Source organism: Cryptotermes secundus, unplaced genomic scaffold (genome assembly GCF_002891405.2).
Source record: "Cryptotermes secundus unplaced genomic scaffold, Csec_1.0 scaffold20, whole genome shotgun sequence".
NCBI classification, from domain to species: domain Eukaryota; kingdom Metazoa; phylum Arthropoda; class Insecta; order Blattodea; family Kalotermitidae; genus Cryptotermes; species Cryptotermes secundus.
In genome coordinates, this window is record NW_019744406.1 from 293,122 (window position 1) to 305,712 (window position 12,591).

The 12,591-nt window shown below is 42.6% G+C and overlaps 1 protein-coding gene across 2 annotated transcripts in view; it reads right to left on the reverse strand.

Annotated features, from left to right (window-relative positions):
- The window catches only part of LOC111874632, a 627,779-nt gene that overhangs the window by 249,293 nt on the left and 365,895 nt on the right, over positions 1 to 12,591 (reverse strand). For both annotated transcript variants that reach the window (XM_033755536.1, XM_033755537.1), the window contains exon 4: positions 5,733 to 5,841. In XM_033755536.1, coding sequence (XP_033611427.1) covers positions 5,733 to 5,841 — 109 coding nt within the window. The remainder of the gene's footprint in view (positions 1 to 5,732; positions 5,842 to 12,591) is intronic.

Here is a 12,591-nt window from a genome sequence, read left to right on the forward strand (position 1 = left end):
ATAACATAGATACAGTAACGATAGCAATTCCTATATGTTATTTAATGCTTTTTTATATAAGATAAATCCTGATCTGTCACATATTTAGCACATAAATGAGTGAAACAGCAGGGCCTAACAGGTGCAACAACCCTTACATGTTTCGACCACTACTGGCCATCAGCAGCCAACATAAAAAATAAATTATTTTACCTATGCAGTCCATTATTATTAATAACACAACTTATTTTAGTGATATGAGGTCACTGTTTTTTTTTTCAATTTACTTAATCCTTCCAGCCGCACTATGGCCCTGGGGTCGACTCAGCCTCTAACAGAAATGAGTACCAGGAATTAATTAAATAATTTTCCTGGGGAGTAAAGCGCGGCCGGCGCGTAAGGCCGACAACCTTGCCGCCATCTTTGAACCGATTGTCTAGATAATGTGGGAACCTTAACGTCTCACAACCCTATGGGCCTTCATGGCTTGTTACAGGGATACCTTTACTTTACTAACAGATAAATTTGTCCATGTGCTTAATCAGTTAAGAGTTAAGCTGTGACGACATAAGGGGACTGGTTGCATAGCTCCAAAAAAAAAAAACTAAACTAATTTTAATTAGATTATTATTTTGTTCTGCTCTCGAGTTATAACAGTAGAAATCCCTTTATTACTATTATGTTTATCATACATGTAAAATGTTTCCTTTGTAATGTTGGTTTTGCCTTCTGATGACGGCCACGAGTGGCTGAAACATGTATAGACTTCATTTTTACATTAAATTGTTGCATTTGATGGACCCTGTTATATTAATCATTTATGTACTTTAATGTCATTTTATTATTTTAATTTCAATGATAATTTTACCCCCAAATAGATTAAATTACAAGCAAATCACAAACACACGACACACATATATATCTTAACCCCATTCTAACGCTTACAGTGCATTACATTTAAATTAATCTCACTGCCTTCATATTCTCACATTTACACCTGCATAATTCACTATTCGGCCATATGGCAGATACCCAACCGGATAATACTTATAAACAAGGAGTCCATATTTTATTTGAATGTGTGACGATTCAAAAGCCTTTTGTTTAAGCGTGTATACCATATGAAGATGGCCCAGAAAGAGGGCCGAAACATGTAGTGGGTAGGAATAAATCATTGTTAATATCAGGTGGTTTTGTTAACGGTACTGTAAAAGTTATACTTCAAAAAGAGCGTTTCGTGTTAGATAATGGTTTCGCCATAGCTCAAGCGGCTACTCGCTGGCTTCCCACCGAGGCGGCCCGGGTTCTATCCCGGGTCTGGTCAAGTGGGATTTGTGGTGGACAAAGTGGCGCTGGGGCAGGTTTTTTTCCGAGTACTTCGGTTACCCCTGCCAATCTTCATTCCACCAATTGCTCCACAATCACCCTCACCTATCATCTGGGGCTGGTACAATAGGCCAGAAGTGGCCGCAGTACAAGGGACTTAGTTCCACCCCACTAGCAATAAGGAAATACATAATGATTTTCTGTTTGATGACTCTCCTTGGAGAAACCAGTCGCACTGTAATTTCATAGATGTGAATTAAAATGAAATTGGTGCAACAATTTTTGTTTAGATACCAACTGGTGACTTGGAACGAAAATCTTTCAGTTATTTCGGAAATGAGATATGCGAACAGGGAGATGCTGCCTGCCATTTATGTATGCATATTTGTAGACTCAATAGAAAAGGAAGTGTAAGAAAACCCACATGCGTATGACAGCCCTTTTCTTTACCTGTCACTCATTCACCTCTGACTTTAAAGCAATTTAAAACTGCTCACAGTCTCTCTTTAATTTAAAATAACATGAAAATCACATTAATTGCTACATGTTTCGGCTCTATTTGGCCATCTTCAGGTAATTTTTCACTTTTTGAAACTGTCACACTGCACTAGATCCTAAGTCAATGTATTCCATGCAGTTGCATACCCTTGTTTACACGAAAATGCGTTTGTTTGAGAACGAATCTCTCTCTCAGTTTCGAGTTATTTCCCTTTTTCCCCGTTCATGTTTCTGTAATGTCTAATATCGTGTATGTTTATTGTCAACGCAAAGATGTATCACAGTTTTATGAACTTGCCATTTTTATGTCTGCATGTTATTTTCCTTGTATGGGCGTTCAAGTTGAAGTCAAAGTCATGTTGCAACTGACGGTCAGTCAGTCTGTTTGTCTTGGTGTCGAGCCCCAGCTGGGGCTCATGACCAGATATTTCTTTTGAAAGAAAATTACTGTCTTGTTCATGTGGGGCGCCCTCTCTGACGAGAGGTCGGGTCTGTCATTTGTCAGTCAGTCTGTATTAATAAGTCCATTGTCTGTGTTTACATACATTTACATATCCACTTTTGATAGTCCAAACCTTTTAAAAGTCTTCAATGGACGCTATGTTCCTCTTTAGCCATTTCAATAGAGTGACTGATTTATTGGGGAAACCGATGCATTAGCTTGTAATGACTTTCTTTTCGCATTTGGACAGGAATAACTGCCTTGTTTTGTTACCTGCAGCTTGGGTGACCGCAAAAGGGACGCCGCCATCGAAAGGGAAGTCTGTAATTTGCCGACGATGTAAATTTTGTTTTACTAATAGGGTAGTTGTTATAAAAGTGTCTTCGGAAGGGTGTAATTGGACCCTAAACTAAGAAATAACCGCTTTCACGTGTAGGGTTCCGGGTTCAATATCTTTGGATCTCTTTATTCTCAAAGTTAGTAACGTGATTGTCTAGCGCTGATGGTATGATGAACTGGCAGTTAAAATCAGCCATTAGGAAACTATTCTTGTCTGGGAGAAAGGCCGTCGGTTCAAATCCTATACAGTGGATGAAGTGACGCTCCCGCAGGATAGAGTGGGCAGAAGGACTTGGCATTTAGAATTCATCAGAGTCAGACGTCATTGGGCTTCACTCTCCAAGTTTATCTAAATTTAACAGTCTTTATTTGGTTCGATTAATCTTTGATAATAATAAAAAGGTCACATTACTCCGTACTTGCTAATAAAGTTATAGTGTTTGCTTCTGAAATAAACAATTTGTGATTAAGCAGAAAATAGTGTCTTTGATTTCTATCAGTGGACTGGTTTTAAATGTGCAGTTTTTCCGTTGGCTCAGTTATTACCGTGACACGGTCCTGAGAAGAGACAAGTGTTCTACCGAAGCGGGCATATAAATAAATAAGTAAATAAATATAAAGATACATAGGGGACGGCCACAAGAAGTGGCGCCCAACGGTTACAAGAAGTGGCAGCCAGTGAGCGGTTAGACACTCTTATTCCTTAGTTCTATGTACAGTATATACAAGGCCTCTGTTAGTCCAGGCTCAGTACAGCAGGTTATGCTCTATTTCTAGAATCATTTGCTACCACGCCAGTCTAGTCACTTGAACGGTATGGGCGTTCAGTGTGATTGTTCCCGCGTATATATCATTTCTGTGGGTGTCTGTGCTGCTATCCAGCGTAAAGTTGGTGTACTGTCCTTACCTTCGTTTAAGAAAGCCTCATGCGAAGCTCCGGTTCCAACATTTTGCAAAGTGACTTCTACAGGCACTCTATTAACTGTAGCGGTTATTTAGCATTCGGTGAGGCGAAAGAACTACCAGGTTTGGCGCATACAGAAAGACTGGTGACGAAGCGGTAGCAGTCTGCGTAAAGGAATACACCCCCTCTCTCCTGGAGGGATAATTAATCTAGTTGAATAGATTCTCTGAACGTTCATCTCTGACATTTGTGTAGCGATGGATTACCACGACATCTATTATCCGCGAGTGGTCTTATGTTTACACGGTCTAATTGTTTGGGAGTTTACAGTGCATTATGTCAACCGTGAATGTTTTTATAACGCATGTCTCCATTACGAGTACAGTTTTTATTGTACCAGATCACTGTATATATTATCACACGTGTTTATTTGAACAGATAAAGTCAGTTTCACGACATGTTTCAGTAACTCAGTGGCCGACATCATGTGAACATGCACATAAAACTACATAAAAACTAAAAGAACTGCAAAAGATTTGAACTTTTTTTTTGCTAGTGGGGTGTGACTAAGTCCCTTGTACTGCAGCCACTTCTGGCCTATTGTACCAGCCCCAGATGATAGGTGAGGGTGACTGTGGAGCAATTGTTGGAATGAAGATTGGCAGGGGAAACCGAAGTACTCGGAGAAATCCTACCCCAGCGCCACTTTGTCCATCACAAATCCCACTTTACCAGAAGCCGGGATCGAACCCGGGTCACCGCTGTGGGAAGCCAGTGACTAACCGCTTGAGCTATGACGCGGCCTGAGATTTGAGCTTAGTAAAAGTTACTTTGTTTAATAATCTGAATCAATTAAATGAGAATGTAATGAAGGCCCCGAAATAATATATAAGTTAACTTGAATTTATCTCACTATAAGAATTGATACTCATCTAGAGTTCCTACGTCTGATACAACAACAATGAACTTAATAAACGTACTGTATTCGTTTAAACCTAGCCGGCATATACATGTTGTGGTATGCAGACCCGTTACTAGGCAACGACAGCGAAATAAGTAAATACATAACGGCCGTTATCAAGCAGAAGACGATAAACAGCAACAGAGGAACGGTATTTTCTGTGAGACCCGTGCCGAAATATTATAAGCAGGACAAATCAAGAGTGAGCTAGAGGACTGCTGCAATTCAGTCTCTGCGAGCTGTTGCTGTAAGAAGCTGATATTTGAGGCCGCGGACAGTTCGGGAACCCAGAGGAAGGGGAACATCCGCCGTTGAAAGCCGCTGTCAAGCAACGGCTAGTGAAGACTCTAGCGGACTAAAACATCTAGTTTGTCCTACAGTGATTTGTGAAGGGCGTAGAACAGTGACAGCATAATCCTCACTTGTAGTTACGAGTTGCAACAGTTCAATAAATCCGATTACCGATCAAAACCCCGTCTATAGTCACTAGAATCCTGATAATATTAGCATCTGACTCTATACAGTTGTATATCTATGTATTTAAAAGTGATTTCATGTAATATTTAATGTATACAGACGGGCGGACACCACCGAACAGGTTGGGATGGAGATACAGCCTTCAGACACCAATTCGTGAGCGTTCCGTTCTAATCTCGGTAGAGCCGCCGACTATTCGGGATACTATTCCGCTTAGGCAAAGACGGCTCCCTTCCAAGCCCTCTTCAACTCACGTATCTCCCGTCATCCTACCGGCCGCCGCTATAGTCTCAAGACTGAACTTATCGTTTCATAACCTACAAATCAGAGGGAATCTGGCTTCAAACATTAATTTAAAAACAACAGATTAAATTAAAATCCACCGTCTCGGAGAATGGGTTCTCCGAGACGTTGTGTCTTAAGAAAAGAACAACAAAACAGAACGATGGCCATATCCAAAAACGCAATAATTGTATTAATATAGCTTGTCACAAAATTTTAGTTCCCATTAAAATCCATAGCATTTTGTTTTCTGCGTGTGTGATTTAATGTGTTTATCCACCTGATGATGGTAATTTAGTGACCGACATATTCTGTCTATTTATGTAGAAATGAAGACTTTGTGGCAGAATACATTGCCACTTGAAAGCTTACGTAAACAGGACCCAGAACTATAAGAATATATCCACTGTTTACGCCCATAGTTTGAAAACTGTAAGCTTCTATAACTGGCATAGACTAATACAGTGTCTGAATACAGGTCTATATAAGGAATGTTTATAATATGACGTTGTAGAAATACTTACCTTTCTTTTCGCAGTTCGGCGTTCTTCTTCCGAAAGTTGGAGACGAGGAGCTGCAGTTCTTCCGCATGGTGTTCGTACACGTGCGACAGCTGCTGGGTGAAGTCCGAAACTGCCAACAGAACATTTCCCATAAGAGCCAATTGCAGGACAACATTCGAATATTCTGTGGGTTATTACGAGTATATGACGTCAGGAGCCAAACTCTACAGAGTCGATGGTATCTGATTAGTGAATTGGAAACGATTTGGAAAGAGCTGCCTGTTTGACGTCCTTTTCCGTCATTTGCCTGAAGGAACTGGAGAAGATAACGAAAAACTTCAGCAATGAGAGCTGTGTCGCGATTAAGACTCGAACCGAGTACCTCCCGAACACGACTCTAGAGTTTTACAGCTATAATAATATTGTCACGTGTTGGGTATGTCACGCGACAAATAACTTCACGTGGGTCTCGGATTTAGGGAATTTTTATTGGACACTCGCACTTACACACCTTACAATTATTACCACTTCCAGTATCACATGACGTCTCAACTATCCTTGGCCGTGGTTGGATCTCGACTGTCCCTGGAGGCGGATATCCCAAGATCGTCTTGTTCTCGTTTGTGTCGAAGTCGAAGTCACGTTGCGACTGACGGTCAGTCAGTCAGTAAGTCTTCGTGTCGAGCCCGATGTAGGGGCTCATGACCAGATATTTATTACAGTTTGACATTTACGGTCTTGCTTTTGTGGGGCGCCCTCTCTGACGAGAGGATGGGTCTGTCTTCTACTATATGCTGCTGATCCTTGCCAGCGCAGTCTTTCTCGGGTCCGAGTCCCTTGAGACTCGCGACCATATTTTACTGTCTGAGATTTCAGACTTCCCTTTTCGTTCCCTCCTACGAGTCGCAGGGTGACGGTGGAGGTTACGCCATTTGCATTAAATGCTAGGATTTTCAGCGGCCTATGAACTCTAGCAGCCATTTTGCATGAAAGTAAGTACCATTTTTGTAATGATATAGCTCCACTGAGCTCTGTCATGATCTGATACACTATAGTGGCTACAGTGTCACTGTTAGACGCACTGAGAGCCTGTACTGACAGGCCTGTTTTCTGAAATTCCTGTTGTGGCACCTGCTGCACTGCAGTGGCTACAGTGTCACTGTTAGACGAACTGAGAGCCTGTACTGACAGGCCTGTTTTCTGAAATTCCTGTTGAGGCACCGTTGCTGCACTGCATTGGCTACAGTATCACTGTCAGACGAACTGGGAGCCTGTACTGACAGGCCTGTTTTCTGAAATTCCTGTTGTGGCACCTGCTGCTGCACTATAGTGGCTACAGTGTCACTGTTAGACGCACTGGGAGCCTGTACTGACAGGCCTGTTTTCTGAAATTCCTGTTGTGGCACCTGCTGCACTGCAGTGGCTACAGTATCACTGTTAGACGAACTGGGAGCCTGTACTGACAGACCTGTTTTCTGAAATTCCTGTTTAGGCACCTGCTGCTGCACTGCAGTGGCTACAGTGTCACTGTTAGACAAGCTAGGAGCCTGTACTGACAGGCCTGTTTTCTGAAATTCCTGTTGAGGCACCTGCTGCTGCACGGGTTGCCGGACGCTTTTCCCCTCTATATGGTGGTGCTGTTGTTGACTGTCTTGACGCAGTGCAGCTACGTAGGACTGCTCTGGTGAGGTGAACTTAGAGAAGAACGTCCTCCCAGCTCCCTTTGAAGCTCGCTGTGCTCTTCTCCTTTCGCATGGCTGTAACCTCAGTACGACGTTGGATGAGGTTTCTCTCCTTCTACTGGGGCGCAATTGCAGCAACTCGGCGTAGATTCTGTGTTCGTCTTTTCGGGGCACTCCTCATGCAGGTGGCCACCACCGCACCACAAACATCTTGGGAGTTGCTTGCAGTCGGCCCAGACATGGCCAAAGTTTTGTGCAATTGTAGCATTATATAAGGCCGGTTTGAGCTCTGTATGATTCTACCTTGATAATTACACGGTTAAGGCTATTCAGCTTGAAAACCTATTTTCTTGTTAAGGTAACAATGAAGAGCGGTAGGATTTCCACGTAGGTCTGTCCATTTGATGCTCTTCGATTGGTCAATTGCCTCACGTTTATGACGTTGAAGCCTAAGCGCTCAAGGCTGTTGGAAATATCTTCTGCTGGCGTGTCTGGGGGAAGGTGGCGGACTACTGCCTTGATAGGCTTTTCAGAATTTGGAGAGAAGGTGAAATACTGGAGATTATTTTTCTGTCCCTGCTTATATAAGGGTTATGCGGACTGGATGCCAGACACCATTTCTCACGGTTCCGTTTCTACTATTTCGGCAGTCCGCTGTTACGCAACGAGTCTTCCGTTGTTCGTCTCCGGGTAGATTCGTTCGTCGTTTCGGCGTTGTCTACGCAAAGGCTCGCTGTTATTGCGCTACCATGGAAGTACCTACTCCAAACACGTTACAATATGTATAGTTATTCGCAATTGTCTGAAATATTGTAGCGTGGAGTACTGTTGCTAGGCAACGATCGAAAGGAGAAGCATGCGTTGATTCGTAGCGCCCGGCGAACGCGTCAACAAAACATGTTCTCTCCCTCTGAAGATTCATAGATTACAAGTGTTTGAAAAAATACCAAGATAATGCACGTGCGAAATTTAGAATATTAGAACCTCGTCATGGGTCGGACATATAAGAACTGCAGCCAGAAGATATGAACACGGAATTTTGTTAGGGAAAACTGTTGGTAAGGTCATTTGGAAGATCAAAAAGAAGACGACTTAGGGTCTTGTCAGGTTTGGTATAAGTTCTGAAGCACAATGTTACATTATAACCGTACAAATATCGGGGCCTGGCTGAGTACAATATGAAAGCAAAGATAGAATTTAGCATGGTTCCTTGGCATTATGTTCAGTTGCAGATACAATCTCATTACTAGGAAGGTAACCTTACCAAAATATGTCTGTCACTATAAATAACCATTTATTATTCTTTTAACTCCATAAAATTATTGACTTAGTTCTTAATGGTTCCACCTGCAAATTTCGTGGAACATAAGAGAACAAGATACAGCGTTTGAGACAAGAATATCTGAACACAGGAGACAAAAAATAATTTTGAAGTGTCTCCGTGCCTAATTAATTGTCACGCCACAAAGATGTATGGGGAAGTGGAGATATAGCTCCATCATTCTTGACTTTGGCACTAGATGGAGGTGAGTAGTCAGCTTGAAGCCCCTGTCGCTCTACCCCCTGGATAAGATCCCTCCGTACGCATTGGACTGGAGGCTGGGTGGGCCCCAGAGCCGGTCTGCAAGCTGTGAAGAAAAAGCACTGCCCCTGCCGAGAATCGAACCCCGGCGCATCGCTATATGTACTGAGCTATGTCACTAACGAGTGCCATATCAGGAAGCAAAATATGAGGGAGCCACTGAAATTACACCGCGGAAGATGAAGGGTTCCCTATCAAATATATGGGTAAAGGATAATTACCGGTCAATCTAGGACAGAATAGTAGTCGAAAGTATTTCCGCTAGATGGCAGCACTGGATCTGATTGAGGAAACTGGTAGAAGCACAGCACTACGCGCTAGGCACTATACATTATGCAAGATGGCTAATGGACCAAGAGAGATGAGTGACTAGTGGCCGTAAGGCGACATCCCTACAAAGAAATGACAAAAGAACAGAAATGACGTCGTTTATCAAGGCAGTGGGTTACTTCATGAGAGAAGGAACATCTCATCTGATACACTCCTGCAGCTACTGTTCTGGGGTAAAGTTACTGCCACAGTTGTACACAGATATGTTTGTACTGAGTTTCGGATAATATAATTAACAAAATATGCTCAGTTAAAGCCCGTCCAGAGTTTCGGTTCCACGCCCGAAATGCAGACTGTTTGGGCTTTAAGAGGTTTGCATGGCGCCTAATGGAAAATGAATACAAGAACTTCTAAACATCTACTGCTTCTTATGAATAACAGCAGGAAGCAGAACACTTCCTAAAGCTAAAAGTAATTCACAAGAAATTATGGTCCTTTAAGGAACCTGAAAATTCATTAACCTTTTCACACGGAACAGCCACTGGACCGTATCTCGAATCAAATTAATCTTGACCACACACATAACCTATTAAGTCTACTACGTCATTTGAGACAATATTGTCACGTGATGGAATGAACAGATACGGGATTAGACTGGTAACCGGATTCAGTGGGCACTTTTAACACACAACACGTGACTACACTTTACAAATAACTATCACACAAAGGCTAGTGTTCTTAATCATGGTCTTCACTTCGTTGCCTTGTAACGTCTTCCAACAGTGGATGTTCCTAAGCTCCCGAACTCACATCCTCGCAGTCTGGCGGGGATCTCATACCAACCTCTAACTTTTCTAACTGCCGTCTCAAGAATGTCCCCTAGCCAAAGTCAAAATTACATTGCGACTGACGGTCAGTCAGTAAGTCTTGGTGGCGAGGCCCATCTGGGGCTCATAACCATATATTTATAACTCTTTGGCAGTTACAGTCTTGTTTTTTTTTTTTGAGGCGCCCTCTCTGACAAGAGGACAGGTCTGTCATCTTTACAAGCTGTTGGTCCTTACCAGCGCAGTCTTTCTTGGGTTCGAGTCCCTTGAGACTCGCGACCATATTTTACTGTCTCAGATTCGAGACTTCTCTTTTCGTCGCCTCCTACGACTCGCAGGGTCACGGTGGAGGTATTCGATCCCGCCTCCACACGGGGCTGGTACTCGTTATACAGCATCGGCAAGCCAAGCTGCCAAGAGTTACTGTATTCTTTTCCCACAGCGGCGGCCCGGGTTCGATCCCGGGTCTGGTCAAGTGGGATTTGTGGTGGACAAAGTGGCGCTGGGGCAGGTTTTCTCCGAGTACTTTGGTTTCCCCTTCATTCAACCAATTGCTCCACAATCATCCTCACCTATCATCTGGGGCTGGTACAATAGGCATGGACCGCGTAGAAAACATCGTTTCCAGCAATTCTTTTATTGTTGTGCGTGGACTCGTTGCGGTGAGAATCTGTTTGTTTCGCGGTCACTACCTAGTAACGGGCCTACACGCTACATTATGGTGAAAAGACACATCAATAGAATACACACATACACCTATCCTTGCATAATAACCTTTAACAATGTTGAATTACTGAATATTAATATTTCCATATAGGCCTACTTATTCACATTATGCAGTTACAAACACCGATCATAACCGGGCGGTCAAAGTAATTATGGAATATTTGTAAAGGCAACGAGGCTGAAACCAACCTGAACAGGTGCTTCCCTTGTACAGCGCTATATAATTGCTTTCAACCTGACACATCAGTGACAGTGGCTCTAATTACACACGATTCATAGGTCAAGAGTCAAATAACACCCTACAGTCGTACTATTAACGATTCGCTCGTTCGAGTAGACGGTTGATTTGTTCAATTTGACAAGTTTCAGATGCACTATGATATCTGTCTGATGATCTGATGTTTGAATGTTCGCCTACATTCTAGAAAATCGGGTCAAATGGGCCTGTTAGGTTATGCGCGTGCAATACACATCACATTGCTTTCCAGTAAATGGGTAATTTGTACTGTTATGATGGCAATACGTCTAAATTCTGAAACACTTCTTCACTCCGACATCATTCAACACAAACCACAAAGAATTGGATTCCACTACGTAGAACGTTGAGTCTACATTCTCATATGCTCCTGAACACTAGTCTGCCAGCTCGACTGACTTTATTATTGTTATTTCAATTCGTTTAACTCACGCTCTCCCTGTGAACTAATCCTGAAAATGCTTGATAACGTATTTATTACGAAATTTATAACCTACACGATAATACAAATGTGTGGTGACTGCTTCTACTGGACTCCCTGAGCCGCAAAACCGAATCCCGTCAAGGTTTCGGATGTGTGTGTGTGTGTGCATGAATTGCTACAACAAATTGTCGCTTCTTACCACGATATGGCATTTCATCAAGTTTCAGATGGAGCAAAATGTCTTCAGTAATGGAGGACAGTCTAAAGCCGCGGAAAATTGTTCAGGTAAAGCTTGATTACAATGTGATGACACGTGCGCAGAAGACAATTTCGTGTATGGGCGAAACGGACGAGTCCATATTCTTTTACCTCAGATATGAGTGCTAGACAATTCTCTACTGGCAGCTGGAAAATAATGCATGAGAAATAGATTTTCTTCTTCGTTGGGGGGACTCGTGACGGGTTTACCTACTCCCCTGTCCTGTCTCGTCTTCACGTTCACTCCACTGCACAGGAGCCGCATGAATTTTCTTGGGGAAGAAAAGGGGGCTAACAACCTTACCGCCGATCACAGTAGCCGCGCGGTCTAAGGCAAGAAATGTCTTCGTCCGCTCCAACGCCGGGATCGTTGGTTCGAATCCCACTCAAGGCATGAATATCTGTCTGTGTGGATAGATAGATAGATAGATAGATAGATAGATAGGCTCATCACTATACAAACTGCTACGACGAACTACTACACATGATAGGTGCTGGTTCTTGAGGACAATGGAGGAGAACTCATAGACCAGGCAAATGAGTACTAGTTTTATAGATGGATTCTATTCCATGTAATTTCCGTGTGTTGGAATTCTATCGTGGCCCCGCATCCCGTGAAGTTTAAAAGAGGAAGGTTGTAATCGCCAATTTCGTAAGCAGCTTATATCCCGAGGGATTCCAACAGGAAAATAATGAACTTGGAAAGGACTTAATTGCCATTGCATTTCTCAAAATATAACGGATTTCAAGTATTTAGTTGACAATGAGTATTAGCTGGAAAATATAGTAGTTCGTTATAATTTCAATACAGGGCAGAACTATCTGGTAGAACATCAAATATAAAGACTTAAATAA